Here is a 19,964-nt window from a genome sequence, read left to right as displayed (position 1 = left end):
AGTCTATATTTCTGTTGTTAAATCAATACCACCCTGTCTTGATTACTGTAGCTTTTATAGTAAATCTTGGAATCAGGTAGTGTAAATCCTCCAACATCACTCCACTTTCAAAATTATTTTGGCTCCTTTAGGTCTTTTGTATTTCCATATAAATTAGAATCAACTTGTCAGTTAAACAAACAGACAAAAACCCTGCTGGAATTTTCATTAGTTTTGTGTTGAATCTATAGTTTGGAAGAATTAACAACCTAGCAATATTGTCTTCAAATGCATAAATGATAAATCTCTATGTATTTAGATCTTCTTCAATTTCTCTTAGCAATATTTTGTAGTTTTTGGTGTACAAATTTTTGTACAAATATTTTATTAAATGTATCTCTAAGTATTTTATATTTTTAATCATGCATGGTATTTTCTTGTTTTAACTATGAAATGTTCATTTCTAGTATAAGAAAATACAATTGATTTTGTATATTAATCTTCAATCCTGTGATCTTGCTAAACTCACTTTTTACTTTTAGTTGATCTGACTAGAGATTAAGCAATTGCATTGATCTCTTCAAAGAACCAGCTTTTGTTCTTCTAAACTATTTGTTGGTTTTTAATTTTAGTGCTTTCTGTTATCTTTCTTTCTTTCTTTATTTGTTTTTTTTATTTTTGAGACGGAATCTTGCTCTGTCACCTAGGCTGGAGTGCAATGGCACGATTTCGGCTCACTGCAACCTCTGCCTCCCGGGTTCAAGCAATTCTCCTGCCTCAGCCTTCTGAGTAGCTAGGATTACAGGCGCCCACCACCACGCCCAGTTAATTTTTGTATTTTTAGTAGAGACGGGGTTTCACCATGTTGATCAGGCTGGTCTCAAACTCCTGACCTCAGGTGATCCACCCGCCTTGGCCTCCCAAAGTGCTGGGATTACAGGCGTGAGCCACTGCAGTGGGCCATTATCTTTATTATTTTTTCTTTCTTCTGCTATCAGGTCCAAAGCAGTCTTTATTTTAGGACTAATTTAGCCCCGCTGCTGAGGCATGACTCTTCTGGGGATTATACCTAATGCTCCGTATTTCCTGAGGTCTCTTCATACTCACTGGTAGGAACACAAACTAATGCCAGCCTTGTGTGCGCTCCAGGAAGTGACTGCACTTCCACTGGACTGGAAGTGACTCTAGTCCACTGATTTCCAGGGTTTCTTTCCTAGCCTTGGAGAGTTCCTTCTCATGCTGGTGTCTATCCATATTCAGCCAAAGGCTTGGGAAGACCCCTCTGCAGATCTCACTCTTTGTTCTGCTCTGTCTTCATTGATACTCTGCCCTACAAATTCTAGCTGCCTCCATTCCCCTAAACGCTGATCTGTATCACCTCAACACTGGTAGGCCATGCTGAGTGGCTCATATCCATCATCCCAACACTTTGGGAGGCTGAGGCAGGAGAACTGTTTGAGCCCATGAGTTTGAGACCACCCTGGACAATACAGAGAGTTCTGATCTCTACAAAACATTAAAAAATTAGCCAGCGTAGTGGTGTGCACCTGTAGTCCTGGCTACTCAGGAGGCTGCAGCGAGAGGACTGCTTGAGCCCGGGATGCAGAAGTTGCAGTGAGCCGAGATCGCACCACTACACACTCCTGCCTGGGCAACAGGGTGAGACCTTGTCCCCCCCAAAAAAAAAGAAAAGAAAAGAAAAAGAACTGCCAGGTTATGTTTGGTTTTCCCCTCTCTACTCTGTGGCCCCCAAATTGCCCATATGCGGAGTTGGTATCAGAACAATGATCAGGCTTATCTATTTTTTTAAAACCGTCTCTCAGAGATTACAGTACTTCACAATGTATTGTATACTTTCTGAAAAAAAAAGTTGGTTTTTTTAATTTTTTTTTTCTTTCTTGTGTGTGTGTGTGTTTCAGTAGGATCCCTTCGTACACAGAAGTCGACCTGCAAACACCCTTTTATGGAAACATTCAAGCTAGTTGATATTGCAATGTTTTGAGTCCTATCACAATATATAACATTTATTAATACTATGGTCAAAAAAGTATAATCAACAAGTTATGTTAACATAGAGGAATATTTGGGTTCCTGTTTGGTCTGATTTTTAAATAGTCTCTGAATGTATATGCCTGAGTATATCGTGCAGCCATTATCCAAAACTGCTTTTCATTTTATTGTTAGTGTAGGTGTGTTATTTGAGATCATTGATAATTGCTTTAATCCAAAAGTAACAACGTCTGTCATTCTTTATGGACATTTGTGGCAATGACTGTATATGAAGGTAAAACAATATGTGAGTTTTTTGGGGATTTTTCTCAGAAGGAAGTCTTCTAATTTAGAAACAGCAAGGGGTTTATATTTGAATTTCAATCTGAACAAAAAGATACATGAAACAGTAAGTATTAATTTCAATAACCATGATTTAAAAGCAATTCAAGTAATCATAATATACTTTACATCGGAGAGAGCAGAGAAATTATAACCCCCGTTCTATGCTGTAATGCTAGGCTTCTTTACTAACACACTGTAATTTTACATGGTGAAAAATGAAAGGGTAAAAGAAAGAATAAAAATATGATAGGAATAAAATAAAATGAAGAACAAAATAAAGGAAATTATTTCCCCCTGAAGTTTTAACTGTATCTAAAATTATTTTACTATTAGATATTTGGTTCTTGCTAAGGTAATATAAGTTATAGATTTTTTTGCATTATTTTTGATGTACCATTATTGTTTATTTTTCTACAGAAATTGCAAATGTTTAACCTTTTGAAATTACAACATAAAAGAAAACCTGAAATCATGACATAGAAAAAAATTCTGAAGGCATCTCTACATCCTCTTTCTTTTTTCCAGTATGTTTTATTTCCTGCCTCTCTGTTAAATATTTTCGCATCGAAAACTATAGTCAACTACAGAGAGTGGAAAAGAAATGATCAAGAGAGGATTAAATCCAAAGAAACAGCTCCAGAGAAAGATGTTCAAAGCAACTTGAAAATAGCTTAAGGAAAGCATTAAAATGGCCAATTGCATATACTAATAGCTAGAATTCTGCTGAGGTATTTTTCTGAAGTGGAGTGAGACCATCTAGCCCAGTAGAGTTGTTTAAACTTTTCACTCCACTCTAACAGGAGGGACAAGTCCCCACCCTATGTAATTCTGATATCCTCTTCTCCCACCCTCGAATCTCAACCAGAATAAATGATCTAGTCAATACCCTCATTAGCAAATGAGAAAACAAAATGCTGTCCTAAGATCACAAAGCTGTCTGGCAAGGGGCAGAATTGAAATCAAGTCCTCTTTTCCACAGGCAAGGTGACTTTTCATAGCCCAGGTAGAGATCTTTGCTTCAGAAAGCATAGTTACTGAAATTTAGCAGTCGAAAGGAAGTAAGATATTGTTACATGACTCAAGAAGAAAAGGAAGTCCTTCTCTCTTCCCTAACATTCACTTCTTGTTTTATTGCAGCCTTTCCCCTTATAGATATATTCAACACTGTGCCCTCCAACAAGTTGATTTTACTCTGACAGATAGTGTGATTTTTGTATATATCAGAAGTTGCAGAGCAAGTCTCTGAACCTTGATCACCAGTCCTGTCAGTAAAGCTTTCTCAGCATAGAACCGCAACATATACATTTATTCATGTATAAATTATATCTATAAATCACGGTACTTATGTGCTTTGTACATTATACAAAATGGAAATATTTAAAGAACTGTATGTGTACATACAGATATAGATTCCAAGATTTTCTCCCTGCCTTCCAAGAATAATTTTGTTTGCCCCCAGATCAGAGATAATCAATTTGAAGAAAATCATCATTGTAGATTGTTGGTCTATCAAACATCAATATACACCTAATAGTGCAAGTCACCTTGATTTGAGCCCTTCGGTCAAGAATATTTAATAGAGCTTATCACAAAGAAGATTCTCAACCATATTCAGTGGAATCCTTAGGGTTCCAAATGTAGAAGCAGATTAACAAGTAAAATTTCCAGTTGCCAGAACAAATGCACTAAAGATGATTATATTATCTAAACATTTCAAAATGAAAGTGGTCCTCCATGACATGTAACCCACATGCTAGATGCCAGTTATCACAATGAACAGAAACCATTTAGACATCCTTCAGAGTTACAGAGGCTTCATTCTCCTTGTCATGGACTATTGGATACCTACACAGTGGAGAACATCTTCTGTGGAGTTACAGCATTTTCGGCAGATATATTATGCTGGGGTAGGCACTGCCATTCACTAAGCCTGCCATCCTATTTCAGGGGCTGGATCACTCACAGGACTTAACCAATGGGGTTATAATCATTTTCTTTCTATGCCAAAGACCCAGATCCAAACATGGTATTAACTCTGAATAAGCTTTTCATTTCCCATCGTTATTCACATTCTTTTGAAAGGATCTTCCAGCAGTTTAGGTAGTCCTAAATGTTCTCATTGGTCCAAAGAAGGGTTAAATGAGTTTCATCAGCAACAGTGGCCATAAGACAAAAGTGGATTTATGTTACACAGGCTTGGAAAAGAAGGGTCCCTAACATTAAATCAGAGAAGATGGAACCTAGAAACACTATAAAATTAAAAATTTTGTTTGCAGTAAGATAAAATGTATAAATCAGACAAAATTAAATTAAATTAGTAATACATTACCAAGGCAAGACGATTTTCTTATATGGAAAATGTTAGGGACTTACTTAAACCAGAATCTCTAGCTTAGGATACAGACTAGAACCTCTGCTCTCCAGGGATCTGGAAGAGTTTACACAGCTTCCCTGATCAAACAGCACCTCCACCAATGGCTGAAACTAACCCTTTATCACAGAAATAAGAAACTGCAAACCTATCAAAGCATAACGTCGTTATTCTCTCTTTTTTTTTTTTTTTTTTTTTTTTTTTTGAGACGGAGTCTCACTCTCTCGCCCAGGCCGGAGTGCAGTGGTGCAAACTCACCTCACTGCAGGCTCCACCTCCGGGTTCACTCCATTCTGCCTCAGCCTCCCGAGTAGCTGGGACTACAGGTCCCACGATGCCTGGCTAATGTTTTATATCTTTAGTACAGACAGGGTTTCACCGTGTTAGCCAGGATGGTCTCAATCTCCTGACCTCGTGATCCACCCGCCTCGGTCTCCCAAAGTGCTGGGATTACAGGCGTGAGCCACTGCACATGGCCGATTCTCATTTTTCTTATGATTCCCAGTGGGATCTTGAAAAATCAATGAACTCCTCATATTCCTACTTGTTCTACCTACAAAGCTGAGACAACACTAATTATCACAAACTATTCTCACCTCTCAGTGTCATAGAAAACTGGGATAGTTTGAAGTTTGTGGAAATACAACTTGAGGAATTATTGAATAAGTGGCAGATTCTAAGCAGCACCTTTTCTGTGTAGCATTTCTAGTGGCCTCCAAAGAAAGCAAAATGTAAGAATAATTTAAAATTGGTTGTGTATTAGAATGTCTTTACAGCATACACATAAAATATAGCTGAGATTCATCCATAAGGGGCTGAAATACCCTTACAGTGAAATTTGGACTTAATGAGTTGTCAGAAATGAGAGACCAAGTTGCCAGCTCTACATTGGCCTATGGTAAAACCTATAATTAAAGTTTGCCTTGCTCAACAATGCTTAACTGCACTTCCCCTCCTGAAACACTCTGCCAATAAAACTTACATTTATGCCATGAGGTTTCCTTTGAAAAAGACAAACAAAACATGAAAACCTCTCAGATAGGTGAGGGCTGTGGGTCATTCTACCCAATGCAACTTGTACTAGGAATAGGCAGGTGTTTCTAACACCTACTGAGATGAGCTTCACTGAAGAACTCTGAGTACTGTCCTAGAGAAAGTGTGTTGCTAAGAGGAGGAGGGTTGTTTTATAACACTTTGGAGATTAGACCTGAGTGCTCTATTGTTAAACAGTGTGTGTTGAACTAGACCTTGGTTCTCTTGGCTCATTGCCCTTGAATTTCCATAGTCGAGATCACCTCAAACGCATCTGCAGACTCAGGATTCTGCCACACCCTAGGTCCTGTTGGTTATTTTATTTTGGCTAAGATTAAAGAGCATTAGCTCATAGCTTGGTATCGACTGAACCTAGATAACACTAATGGGTCACTATCATTACTATCGTCGTTAATTTAAGACCAACCAAGTTGATTAGGAAGCTAATGAGTTTTTGAGGTAGACAGCTCCGGGCATGAATCCTGGATCTGCCACTTACTATCTAACCTTTTTCATATTTTTTCTAAGCTTCAAGTTTCCTCATCTCTAAAAAAGTAATACCTATCCTGGATCTCTGATGACTTGCCAGTCTATATACAACACTAGAAGAGTTTATCATACATTATAGGGACTTAATGAATGCTTATTTCCCTTTACTGCTCCCCTTCCTTTCTGTGTTTAGGTACAGAAAAGCTTCCTATCATTATAGTCAGTCACTTTGCATGACTCAAACAACCAGCTGTTGATCATGCAGGGAGCAATTGTGTGTCCCTAACTTTATTATCGATCTACATTGGAAATTCAGGTGAGGTCAGTGCCTAGGAGGAGTTAGGAATCCAGGCTGTATTTTCCTCTGTGTTCCTATAACATTTTGCATAACACTTTGAACATGCTTCTACCTTGAAACGTATCACATTATTTTGGAACTATTTTTGGTCAATGTGATATTTCCTCCTTGAAGACAGTGTTGAGATCTTATTCGTCCTAAAGTTCCGCAGGCCTAAAACAGCATCTGGTGAAGGGCGCTACCCATGCCATGGGTACTTGATGTCATTCCTCCGCAAAACGGGTCCAGATGACAAGATTCGATGTGCTTCAAGGTGTTCAGATCTCTTTGCAAGAGAAACACACACAAACTTTGGGGACATTGTTTTAGAATGGAACCAGGTTATGGCAATCATATTCTCTGAAAATCTTTAATAGAGGATTTTCATTTGGAATCGGCCTCTCCAGGCACAGAGGTCTATATACTTCAGCAGTTAGCATGCATTCTCTCCTAATCTATGCCCGGTCCAATGATAAGGCAAAGACGTGGATATCTACCATGAAGTACATTCTCAATGGGGGACATTCATGAGCTTTAACAGTTTGAGAACAACACAGTTTAGGACGTATGGGTTATTAATAAGCACTGGTACTAATGTTAGTCGTAACTCATGAGCACAATCTCACTATTTTTATAATCATCCTTTGTATAATTAACTTATCAAAGATATACAGTGAAAATAATGCATGTTGTAGAAATTAGAAGACTCAGGAGATCAGTGTGGGTTGAAAATGACTTTGTGTGTAAAAATAATTATGGTAATAATTAGCATTTGCATGGCTTCTTGCAATTTACAAAGTGTTTTTACAACATTATCTCATCTTGCAAAGGTCATGAACTGGCCTTTAGATGCTATCTTATGCCAATATTAAGCTTCCCTGCCAAACCTTGTGCATTATAAGGTAGGATTTGGTAGACAGGAAGAAAAGAGGATTAATAATGCATTTAAAAGGCAAAAAATCTGCCAAATTTATTGGCATAGAAATAGATTTATTTGGCATTTTAGAAACTAAGGTGCGTATCTTGTAAAAGAAGCAGTTGGCTCATATTTTGATTTCACAGTGCTTGGCACTTTTTTTACATTTTGGAGGGTGAGTTTTTGATGTGCAATTGTAATGAGGAAGTTCACTTACTTGGAACTAAAAGATTCATAAAATCGGGATATTTGAAACTTTTTAAGGGGCAAAACCTAGAGTGACTTGATTAAACCAACGTAAGTAGAAGTATGGTTAGAGAGAAAATGTGAGGAGCTGATCAATATTTTGTTTAAAACTCAGGTGTCCATTTCTTTATTTATTTTAGAGACAGGGTCTTGCTCTGTCCCTGAGGCTGGAGTGCAGTGGGGGTGACCATGGGTCACTGCAGCCTGGAACTCCTGGGCTCAAGCGATTTTTCCCTCTCAAGCCTCCCAAGTAGCTGGGACCACAGGTGCATGCCACCACAACCGGCCTAATTTCTTGTAGGGGTGGGGTCTTGTTTGTTGCCCAAGCTGTTCTCAAGCTCCTGGCCTCAAGTGATCCTCCAGCCTCAGCCTTTCCAGGTGCTGGGATTACAGGCGTGAGCCACAGTGACTGGCCTCTCAGGGGTCTCCACTTCTTATAGAGAATCCAGATTGACCTGTAAAATGCTTCTTCCAGCCATAACTTCCTTCCCACAACCACAACTAAAGGTTGAACTTCCTATCTCATCAACCGCCTAATCTAAAACCATGAGTTAATGAGATAAAAATGAGTTACTAAAATGCAAATGTTCTTGAGAATCAACCTTGAAAGTTAAAGACAAGGCCACCTGCCAGCCCCACCCTCCGACCTCCCCTGCTTGCTTGCCTCCGGCGCTGTGTTTCCCTTTGAAAACGCGAGGTCACCTGGACTGCCCCTGAAGGGGAGACCTGCTGTGTGACCGAGGAGCAGCCCCGCGCGGACCCAGGTGAGTCATTGGGTTATACAGGAAGCGAGACACCTCCGGATAGCTGGGCTACAGCTCGCGCGCCCCGCGAGGGTGTCGCCGGCGCAGGGTAAGCCTTTCCAGATGTGGCCGCCGCGCGCGCTTGGCCGCTGGCCAGGAGGCCGCCTGCAGTCGGCGCTTCCCGGGGCCGCAGTGCCAGCCGCAATGCCGGGCTCCTGAAGGCAGGCGACAGCCTGCTGCCGGGAGGACAGCGCGGGGCGGAGGACGGAGGCATGGTCGCGGCGCGCGGGCTGCGCTGAAGGCGTCTGCGAGCGGATGGGGGACCCCAAGGCCCACGTGATGGCGCGCCCCCTGCGAGCCCCTCTCCGGAGGTCCTTTAGCGATCATATCAGGGACTCCACGGCCAGAGCCCTGGATGTCATTTGGAAAAACACCAGAGACAGACGGCTGGCAGGTGAGAGGCGGAGGGGGATTGGAGACCGGGGGCGAGAGGTATTAAACAGAAAACAATTTACTGCGAAGGAGCAGTGATGAGCTTGGATCATGAATGATCTCATCAGCTGGGTGAAGTTTCATTCCTGTCATGGTAGTGTGTTCGGTCTCCCTTTCTGTAGTATTTAATGTTGATGGAGTGTTGAGATTTTTGTGTGTTTGTTTTGTGTAACGCCGCTCTGGTTACTGGTCTGATTATTTCTAGATAAGGAATGATGAGAGTTGTGGGGTTTTTTAACCTTGAAAAGAGAAGCAAGGTCTTTGTGACTGTCAGGAAATCGGTAGTGATGAACAACTGCCGCAAAAGCCCTGAGCTCCGCGGGGCTGTCTCGGGTCAGCTTTGGAGCTGAAGCTGATCAGGTGTGAGGTACCCTGGCGTGTGCGCAGGAGAGGGGCCTGGCAGGTCTGTGTGTCAGTGGAGTGATGGGCGCTGCCCAGTGAAAGCCTGCTGGTACTTCCTCTGGCAGCCTGGAGCTACTCTCAGTTCCAAGAGGGTGTCATGTATGCCAGAGGCAGGCGTTTGAAATGTAATAAAACATAAACACAGTGGTGCAGTTCAAACGCTCTAGGGCTCATGTGACAGCCACCAAATGGCAGACTGTGTTTGCAGGAGTCCAGTGAGGAGATAGGGACTTCTGTCTCATTCTGTTGGGATAAAATAGCATCTCACTATGATTGGAAAAAACTCTCTGAATCTGGGTAGGGTTTCCCAATAGCGTTTATGGTGCCTTCTTGTTTGCTCTCCAAGTCTGTGTTTCTATGCCATCTACATGGATGGGTCAAAGACTATGTTTTCTTAACCTTTTTGGTCAATCCAGTTGTTTTCCATATACTGAAAGAAGGTCTGAATTGTTACAAATATTAGAGGTGGCCTCTAAGAGTCAATACAGAGTTCTGTGCTGTGTTGTTAATAAAAGGTCGTTTGATTTTCACATAATTATCCTGATATGACTTGAAGAGGGGAAATTTCTGTGCGATTATGATAAAGCAGATTGTGAAGATAACCTGCTAGTTTCACACCCTCATAGACTCTTAAGATTGTTCTGAATGCACATAAAAATCTTTCTCTCTGTTACACTAAACAATATTCCCCAGGACTGACGGAGAAAAGACACAACATCAAGTTTAACCATTAGGTAGGGAAGGGAGCAAAATATTTTAAATTTAACTATTTTATTATTGCTTTAGAGGAAAATGTGGCACCCTAAACAAATACGACTTTCCAATATGATTTTTTATTTAATTCTTTAAGGAAGTTTAAGATATAAGATTTGGGAGTAAAAATTTCACAACTATAATTGGTTGACAATTTCAAAGAAAAGGTAGTTTCTTCATAGTTGTCTTGTTTAATAAACAATGCTGCAAGTGAAAAGATTCTATAAATAATATCTTACTAAAGATAATGGAGAAATATATTGTTGTGGTTTAACATTTTAATTTGAAAGTAAGACTAATTCAGACATTTATGGTTCTTACATTTTCATAAATAAATAGCCTTTCACAGCTGCTGAGAATAATAATATCTTCTAAGATAAGAATATTATCCCTGGAAAGTTGTTCTCTTTCTTCTCATTTGTCTGTTATATATTAATACTATATTTGCAGTCAAAACATAACAGCAAGTGTAAATTAATGAAAACACTTAGAGAAAAACGGTTACTTTTTATTGTGTGATGAAAACTCAAATGTTTTCACAACTCTAGCAGCGAACAGGATTTTTGCTGCTGTAGGTCCATCAAGGGAAAGAATTCTTTATGCTGCCCAGGTTTTCTAAGAGCAGTATGCACCTCTGAAGTAATTCACACAGTAGAGAATCCAGATACCATACCTGAAAGGAAAAGACTTTGACTATGACAACTGACTCTGATTATGGCGGACCTGGACACTTCTAGTGTCCTCCTCACTCTTGGCTCATGGCTGGAAGCTCATTTAGTCAAACACAGATTGACTTGGTGCACATCCAAACCTCAAGAGCGCTTGCTTCCATCCCTTTCCCTCAAGCTTCTGGTCTGCACTCAACCCTTCACACTTACCAAACGTTAAACAATGGGGGCTAACGATCCACAAAAAGTCACTTCTCTGAACACCAGAGAAAATCTTTGTTATATATCATAGCACGTTGCCTTCGTGTGCAGAATGGAGGGCAGTAGAAAGCCCAAACCCTTTTCTTTAAGTTGTGAAATTAATGAGGTAACAGGTAAAAAGTGTTTTTTAGGTCCCTGGAAGATAATACTTCCGTTAATAGTACCTAGAATGTTATTTCAGTGATGATTATTGCCTTCCTGACTTTCATCAGGTTTCTCAAAAACTAATCTGAGATTTTAGTTTCTTTCACCTAACGAAAGGGTTTGGTCATGGGATAACATGTGAAGTTTCCTTATTAGGTATATTCTCATTCTCTGGCACTCTCTCTCTCTCTCTCTCTCTTTCTCTCCCCCTCCTTCCCTCTCTCACCTTCCCCCCCACCCCACACACACAAACACAATTCTGTTATCCCAAATGATGTCATGTACAAAAACCATCATTTACATCTTCTTGTCTTAAACTCCCTTCTACATGAAACAGGGAGCCTGTCTGTTATTTTTAAGCATCTGCAGGCTTTAATAAACAATATACAGAATTGTTGCTAGCAAAAGGCCTTCAGATTGTGAGGAAGGACAGATCAGATTGTCTTACTTGCATCCCCCTTTATATATGATCCACTTTTTCTGCCCAATTATATCCCACAGGAGTTTCTCTTACTCCTATCCTCTACTACCATTATTCCCAACCCCAAAGTACTCTGTCTTCTTTGCTAAAAGCAGAGGATGGTATTGAGTTTTCAGTGAATTAGGACTTTGAGGATGACAGTGGTTGAGCGATGCAGGGGACAGCTTTTTACTGGATGAAGTGTGCTTCCTTCTTAAAGCTCCTCTGTGCTCTCACCCCCTCCTCTTTGATTCATGGACATCTTGTCAATAGGACGCATTACATTCCTGAAGGGCAGTTGCCTCTTAATCCTTCCACAGAGGGCCTTGTAGCCTGCTTTTGTGCCCATGGATCTCTTTACCATTCTTTTGAAACCTATGGATAGCTTCTCAGAATAATATTTTTAAATGCATAAATAAAATATATAGAATTATAGAGAAAACCAATTATAGGGAATTATAGTTATCAAAGTATTTGAAACATAAAATTATGATGTATTAGTATACTGAGAATGAATTACATAAAAGCATAATGCCTTTAAAATATGGACAAGTAAGTATAAGTTAAAAGCTATTTTTTTGTTTGTTTTGTTTTTTGTTTTGAGACAGAGTCTCGCTCTGTTGCTCAGGCTGGAGTGCAGTGGCACGATCTCAGCTCACTGCAAGCTCTGCCTCCCGGGTTCATGCCATTCTCCTGCCTCAGCCTCCCGAGCAGCTGGGACTATAGGCACCCGTCACCACACCCAGCTAATTTTTTTTTTTTTTTTTGTATTTTTAGTAGAGATGGAGTGTCACCATGTTAGCCAAGATGGTCTCGATCTCTTGACCTCGTGATCTACCCGCCTCAGCCTCCCAAAGTGCTGGGATTACAGGCGTGAGCCACCACACCCAGCCAGTTAAAAGCTATTTTTAAAGGTATCATGTGCACACTGTTGTTATTTAACTCAACTAAGAACATTAAGTTGTGCATTAACCTGGTCTTTGACTCGTCTCCTTGTCACTCACCATTATAGATATAGGGAAACTTGGGAGGCAATGTCCACAGCTAGGTCACAAATTTGTGAACCTACAATTTGACTGTTTGGTGGCTGAATGGCCACAAGGCACAGATCTGCCCAGTAGCTGGCCAGTAAGGTCACGTGAACACCTTACTTGTGTTATTCACCCAGACCAGCCTGGGTGAACCCCTGTGGACAGAAAAATGTCAATCATGTATGATCTGGAGTAGGTCTAATAGTGACATCACTGTGGAGTAGGGATGAATGTAAGTGATATTCTACGATATCTGCAACTGTTAACTGATATGCAAATGTCCAGTTTCTACTGGTGGCAAAGTCACAGGGACAGCTAAGACCATTGAAGGCGAGCAGGATAATTTGCCAACATTTATAATTGGAGCAAATGCTAAATTTCAGTTACAGCTTAGTGACAATGCAAACATAATGTTTCCTCATCCAAGTTCATAGGCCTCTGAATCTCTGTTTAATATTTGCTGTGGCTTTTAAATACCTGTAGTCAAAAATTCTCAGACTGAGATGCTGGGCTCTCCTATATGAGCTGGCTGAAATTCCTTGATGTACATTTGACAAAGCTCCACAAACAAGTTTGGACTGATAGACTGATAAGACTGCCTCTAAAATTGAGGCTAGAAAGAGTTAGAGAGCCTGAAAGTCAGGCAAAGCCACGACTATACATGCACAGCTTTCTTCAGTTTAGGCAGTGGAATAAACAAATAAGCTGAAAGAAATCAAATACTAGTCTTTTTTGCTTGTTTGTTTGCTTGTTTGTTTGTTTTTTGAGACAGAGTCTCACTCTGTCACCCAGACTGGAGAGCAGTGGGGTGATCTCGGCTCACTGCAACCTCCACCTCCCTGGTTCAAGAGACTCTCCTGCCTCAGCCTCTCGAGTAGCTGGGATTACAGGCACCCACCACCTTGCCTGGCTAATTTTTGTATTTTTAGTAAAGATAGGGTTTCACCATGTTGGCAGGAGGTTGGTCTTGAACTCCTGACCTCAAATGATCCACCCACTTTGGCCTCCCAAACTGCTGAGATTACAGGCATGAGCCACTGGGCCTGGCCAATACTAGTCTTTATTTAACAACATCTAATAAAGTAAGAGCTACTAAATAGTATCAATTATACAGACTTTTTTTTTTTTTTTTTTAAAGTGATTCCTTCTCTCAATTTGGGAAACATGACATATAAGGGAAAAAGTCTAAATGCCTCCAACTGATTAAGATATGTGGCATGACATTATTTCCAGAAACATTTAAGAGTCTGGGTACAGTAGCTCACACCTGTCATCCCAAAAATTTGGAGTCCTGGCAGGAGGACTGCTTGAAGCCTGGAATCCAAGACTAGCCTGGGTAACAGAGTAAGACCATGTCTCTATAAAAAATTTAAAAATTTAGCCAGGCATGGTGGCACCCACCTGTAGTCCCAGGAGCTGAGTCAGGAGAACCACCTGAGTCCAGGAGTTCAAAGTTACAGTGAGCTATGATTGTGCCACTGCACTCCAGCTTGAGTGACACAGCAAGAACTCATCCTATAAAAAAGAAAGTAAAACAAACAAAAATATTTAAGAGAAAGGAGAAAAAACTGAATTGCCTATGAAGAGGGCAAGAAAATTTAGGCAAACCTCAATCCAAGTGAGAGTCAATAGACATAAAATAAATTCTTCAAGTAACTACATTAGGTTGAAATCCCCTGAGGTATTTTACGGAGTTCAGGATCATATGTCTTTTGCAAAATAGATTTTTACATTGCAGCTGATCAGTCCTCCAATTCACTAGCAAAAAGAGTGCTGGACACACTCTGTGGTACATTGACTCTCAGTTCAGTGGGGCATCAGGAATTCTGGCCCACTTCCAAGGAAGGGCAACCACAAACATCGACTCCTGTGAACTGTTCTCTGCTCATTTGGTTCACAGTGAAAAGCAAGTAAGGGCATATGTAATGCCTTTTAACCATGAGTGATGTAGACCTTAAAATATGCAGCCTCCTCTAGTAAACAAAGACTTTTCCAATCATAGGCAACACCAGAGGAGATTTTTAAAGACAGACAACCATTAGGGAAGTTTCGTGAAATACTGCAATGTGAACACGTATCTAGATTAAGTTAAATGATACTGTTTTAATAAAAAGAGGAGCATGTTGATCTCAAGGGTGGCTTTGATGAGAGAATATATTATATAGTGGCTTAGAGAGTTGCCTACAATGTTGGGCTGCCTGGGGCTGAGTCCTGGCTCTTGCACTGGGTAGTATTAGGCAAGTCAGTGTTCCTTGCCAATACAAAAAGAATAACAGTCCCTATGTCATGAAATGGTTTTAAGGATTAAATGAGCTACTCTGCGAAGTGCTTAGAAGAGTCATTGACATATACTAAGCATTCCATAAGTTTCAGTCTTGATACCCTACTTCCTGAGGGCCTTCACCTTGTTACCATGACACCTCTATAATTGGCTTAGGGCTTTTAGGCAAAAGTGGTTCAACCAGTCCAAAAAAAAAAGAAGAAGAAAGGGAAATGTAAAATGTCAATGGCAAATGGAATAAATTTCTGTATCTCTGGAGAGAAACAAAGAAGGATCTACTGGAGGTGATTTTTGTCTAGATCTTTGTGGACTCCAAAAGGAAATGACTGGAAAGTAACTGATTCCACACATTGATGAGGGAATCAGTCCTTGCATATGAGCTTGTCAAGCTAGATATACAATATCTGAAAGTTTTCCTAAGCACGTTGGGACCTGCTTTGAAAATTGCTGTATAGATGGAGCCAAACATGGAAAAGAGCAGCAGCACAGCAGGCCTGGGCTTTCAAGCATGTGGCTCAGCTCTGGTATGGGAAAAAATATGCTAAATGTCAAGGCTGCCACTTGAAAGCGATGTTTTGCACACCTCCCTTTCTGCAACAGACTTCTGTGACTTTCTTTATTTAAAATAGTATGCATGTACAGTCTGCATATTTTGCCTAGGTCACTGTAATTACAATACCTAGATATGTCCAAAATCAAAGGCCTGGTAGGAGGGTCATATTAATTTCTCACACATCTACTTAAGGATCTGAGGCTATTTCATAAAGCAAAGACTGGATTTAAAAGAACATTCCTCTGGAAGTTCTCTATTCCAAATGAATTATTTAGGTATAGATGGAAGTTAAACTTGATTGTTTTTAAATTTCTTATTCTACTTACTTTTAATAATAGTGTGTCTTTTTTTTTTTTTTTTTTTTGACAGAATCTTGCTTTGTTTCCCAGGTTGGAGTGCAGTAGTATCATCATAGCTTACTGCAGCCTTGAACTTCTGGGCTCAGCAATCCTCCTGCCTCAGCCTCCCCAGCAGCTAGGACTATGGGATTGTGGCTAATTTTTTCGTTTTTGTAGAGGTAGGGTCTTGTTCTATCACCCAGGTTGGTCTCAAACTGCTGACCTCAAGTGATCCTCCCAGCTGGGATTACAAGCACAAGCCACTGAACCCAGTTTGTCACTCTTGAAGAAAGAGGAGATGCCATTCAGCTGGCATGTGCTGGAGTTGCTTGTGTGTGATGATGATGGATTTGCATTGATCCCTCTGTGTTCTTCCCTGTAGCTCAAGGACAACCACTGATATTTTTGAATATCATGTAGTTATCGATGAAGACCTAGCCATGGAAAAGAACACAGTTATTCAGCCTCATAATCGTCAAACTCATGACTATAGTAGTGCTTCTGCTCCTCTCAGGCACAGTCAAAGACAAGGAGGCATGCGCTTTCTTAGAATATGAATGAAATGTGGAACCCAGCAATAGGTGGCTGTCATCCTTTGGACATGCTCTTGATGAGTGTCTACTAAGTGCCAGAACCTGTGTTGAGAGCTCTAGAGGCATTTTCTCATTTAGTCTTCAAAGTAATTTGGAGAAACAGGTACTATTTGAGTCCCACTTAAGTTAGGACACTTTTTGCTGCTACTTAAAATTCCATTAGTAAATGTTCATGGAGAAAGATCAGAAACTTCCAACCAAGCCTGTCAATTGTCATTATTTAATCCCACAAGGATTCATTGAGCATCTTTTGTATGTAGAACACTGTGCTAGGCACTGAATAGCGAGCACAACAGACACAACCATTGCCCACTGGCCACAAGTATGACCCGTTGGCACTAACTTGGAACTCAAGGGAGCATGAGCTTTTTATTAAGTAAGAATTGTACGGTGTCTCTTGGTCACTGAGAGGCATCTGAGACTCATCACTGAGTTAAATCAGCGATTCTCAGCTTGCAAGGGGGCAGTATCAGAAAGGGGCATAGGTAGCTTTTAAAAATACATTCAATCAACATACTGTATTAATAGCACATGCTGCACCTCGCATAATGCTGAAGATAAAGAAAGGAAGCAGCCGGGCATGGAGGCTCACACCTGTAATCCCAGCACTTTGGGAGGCCGAGGCGGGTGGATCACAAAGTCAGGAGATCAAAACCATCCTGGCTAACATGGTGAAACCCCATCTCTACTAAAAATATGAAAAAAAAAAAAAATTAGCTGGGTGTGGTGGCAGTAGCCTGTAGTCCCAGCTACTCGGAAGGCCGAGGCAGGAGAATGGCGTGAACCCGGGAGGCGGAGCTTGCAGTGAGCCAAGATAGCGCCACTGCACTCCAGCCTAGGCATCAGAGCGAGAGTCCATCTCAAAAAAAATAAAGGAAGCACAGATGGGAGGGGTCCAACATAAGTACAAAGGTTGAGAAACACCGGCTTAAACTTACCTGAAGATTTTTGTGGGCCCCACTTTCCCTCATGGAGCCAAGAGTATCCTATAAACACAAAAAAAAGAAGTCAGAATTTCTGGATGCCCCCATAGAGCCAAGGGAAATCCTCTCTGCAAACAAGGCTGGGGCAGGTGGCTTATACCTGTAATCTCAGCACTTTTGGAGACTAAGGTGGGAGCATCACTTGAAGCCATGAGTTCAAGATGCCTGGGCAACATAGCAAGACTCCGTCATTACAAATAATTTAAAAATTAGCCAGCTACAGTGGCATGCATCTGGAGCCTCAAATACTCAGGAAACTGAGATGGGAGGGTTACTTGAGCCCAGGTGTTTGAGGCTGCAATGAGCTATGATCACACCAGTGCACTCCAGCCTGGACAACAGTATGAGCCTGTCTCTAAAACAAAAAGAGTCAGGCAAGTTAGTGCATCATCCTTAATGAACTGGCCATTCTCCTCTTTATAAGACAAAAAGACTTGCTATTCCAAAGTACTATAACATTATATTTTTAATCTTTTTTTTTTTTTTTTTGAGACAGAGTCTCGCTCTGTCGCCCAGGCTGGAGTGCAGTGGCCGGATCTCAGCTCACTGCAAACTCCGCCTCCCAGGTTCACACCATTCTCCTGCCTCAGCCTCCCGAGTAGCTGGGACTACAGGCGCCCGCCACCTCGCCCGGCTAATTTTTTGTATTTTTTAGTAGAGATGGGGTTTCACCATGTTAGCCAGGATGGTCTCGATCTCCTGACCTTGTGATCTGCCCGTCTCGGCCTCCCAAAGTGCTGGGATTACAGGCTTGAGCCACTGTGCCTGGCCTAATCATATTTTTAAAAATGAGATAATGGACTTGTTTTCAAAGTTTAAAAGTACTAAAGCCTAAAATATGTCACTGTCTAGAATAGAGTGATCTCAACTGATTTAGAAATCAGAATGGACTCAAATTGGAAGTTATACTTTAAATATTTCAATTTACATATGAGATTACCCTCAGAGTTTAGCACATATGGGCTATAGAACTGAAACAACATTGTCCAAAGTCATTGTTGATTCCATAGAATTTCAGCCAACAACAAAAACACTCTTAAAAAAAACAAATTATCAACTTGGTTGATAATCATAGACAATCAAAATCACCAAGATATGGTGAAAAGACATGGCATATTATTGCTTAGTGAAATCTTGGTTGGTGATTTTTTGAAAGCCCTGATACCATAATGTAACCCTTCTCTCTTGGTTCTTTATTTACATGAGCACATCTAGGCAATTGCACACACACACACATGCACACACACTCAGGAATCACATGACTTCAAAGAACTTTTCTTTACAAAAGATTGAAGATTCCTGAGTTATAGGTTGCTGGTGTAAAAGTCATAATATAACATCTGATTGTTGACACTATGCAGTGGGGGGAACAGCACATTTTATGGTGTCTAGACTTTGTTTTATCTGGTTGATTTTTGGTGACATATTTAGCTTTTTGTAGACAATTCTCAAATTACTGACTCAGCATTCAGTGTGGTTCAGTTTATCACGATCCATCATCTCTAATCTAGTTTTGAATAGCAGGATGTTGTAGGTCCAGATTGAAGTGTGACCTTTGAATGTTTTTCATTCACGGTTGATTACTATATCCGAAAGGTCTAGACAGTGTTATTGGTTTCTCACCAACATAAACATCTGGCAGAAAAAAAAAAAAAGAGCTAAACTAGATGAGTAAGAACATTCCTGACCTACCTTTCCAATATGCTATATTTAAAATATAACTTTTTTGCAAAATGAAGCCCATCTCAGGTTTAAAATTATGCTATCAAACATATCATTTTTCAGCTCTGATAAGACCGTCTTTGGACTCTAATGTTTCACTGGTGAAAACAAGTTTGAGCATGTAGTTTCAGGCTGCACTAGAAACATCTTTCTTTTGTGATGTTATAAGAAGCTAGAATTTCACTGAGTGAATTCCAGCCAAATGAAATTAGCACGTGCATGTCAACTCATGTGTAGCTCATGGCTGGACAAATGAGTTGGTAAACCAATGAAGATGAGGAAGACCGGTGATGAGACCAAACCCAAAGCACACGGGCATTAGTTATCAGGCCTTCTAATGTTATTATCAGGCCTTCTGAATTTTATTTCACCTAAGTTGACTTTAAGATTCTAACAGTTTTTATTGTATTAGAACTATGCAGAGGGCTTTCTTTCTTTTTTTAAATATTAATTCTTGCTGTATTGCCCAGGCTGGAGTGCAGTAGCAGGATCTCAGCTCACTGCAACTTCTGCCTCCCAGATTCAAGTGATTCTTGTGCCTCAGCCTCCAGGGTAGCTGGGACTACAGGTACCTGCCACCATATTCCGGCTTATTTTTGTATTTTTAGTTGAGATGGGATTTCACCATGTTGGCCAGGCTGGTCTCGAACTCCTGACCTCAAATAATCCTCCTGCCTCAGCCTCCCAAAGTGCTGAAATTACAGGTGTGAGCCACCACACCCAACCCAAAGAGGTTTCTTAACAGCCAGAACTTCCCAGGGTAGAGTAATGTGCTACTGAGACAAAGGGAGAAACTAGGCCTTTTTCTTTATGTAGGGGCTAGCAACTCCATCCAA

General features: G+C 40.6%; 1 protein-coding gene across 3 annotated transcripts in view; it reads left to right on the top strand.

Annotated features, from left to right (window-relative positions):
* Positions 1 to 19,964, top strand: part of DLC1 (DLC1 Rho GTPase activating protein) — a 450,692-nt gene that overhangs the window by 243,482 nt on the left and 187,246 nt on the right. Inside the window, exon 1 of one of the 3 annotated variants that reach the window (XM_010375804.2) lies at positions 8,615 to 8,901. The exons of the other annotated variants lie outside the window; for them this stretch is intronic. Coding sequence (XP_010374106.2) covers positions 8,763 to 8,901 — 139 coding nt within the window. The 5' untranslated portion in view covers positions 8,615 to 8,762. Of the gene's footprint in view, positions 1 to 8,614; positions 8,902 to 19,964 lie in introns of those variants that run through there. 3 annotated transcript variants of the gene reach the window in all.

The sequence above is a fragment of the Rhinopithecus roxellana genome, chromosome 9, assembly GCF_007565055.1.
Source record: "Rhinopithecus roxellana isolate Shanxi Qingling chromosome 9, ASM756505v1, whole genome shotgun sequence".
NCBI lineage: Eukaryota > Metazoa > Chordata > Mammalia > Primates > Cercopithecidae > Rhinopithecus > Rhinopithecus roxellana.
This window is presented reverse-complemented; position numbering and strand designations above follow the sequence as displayed.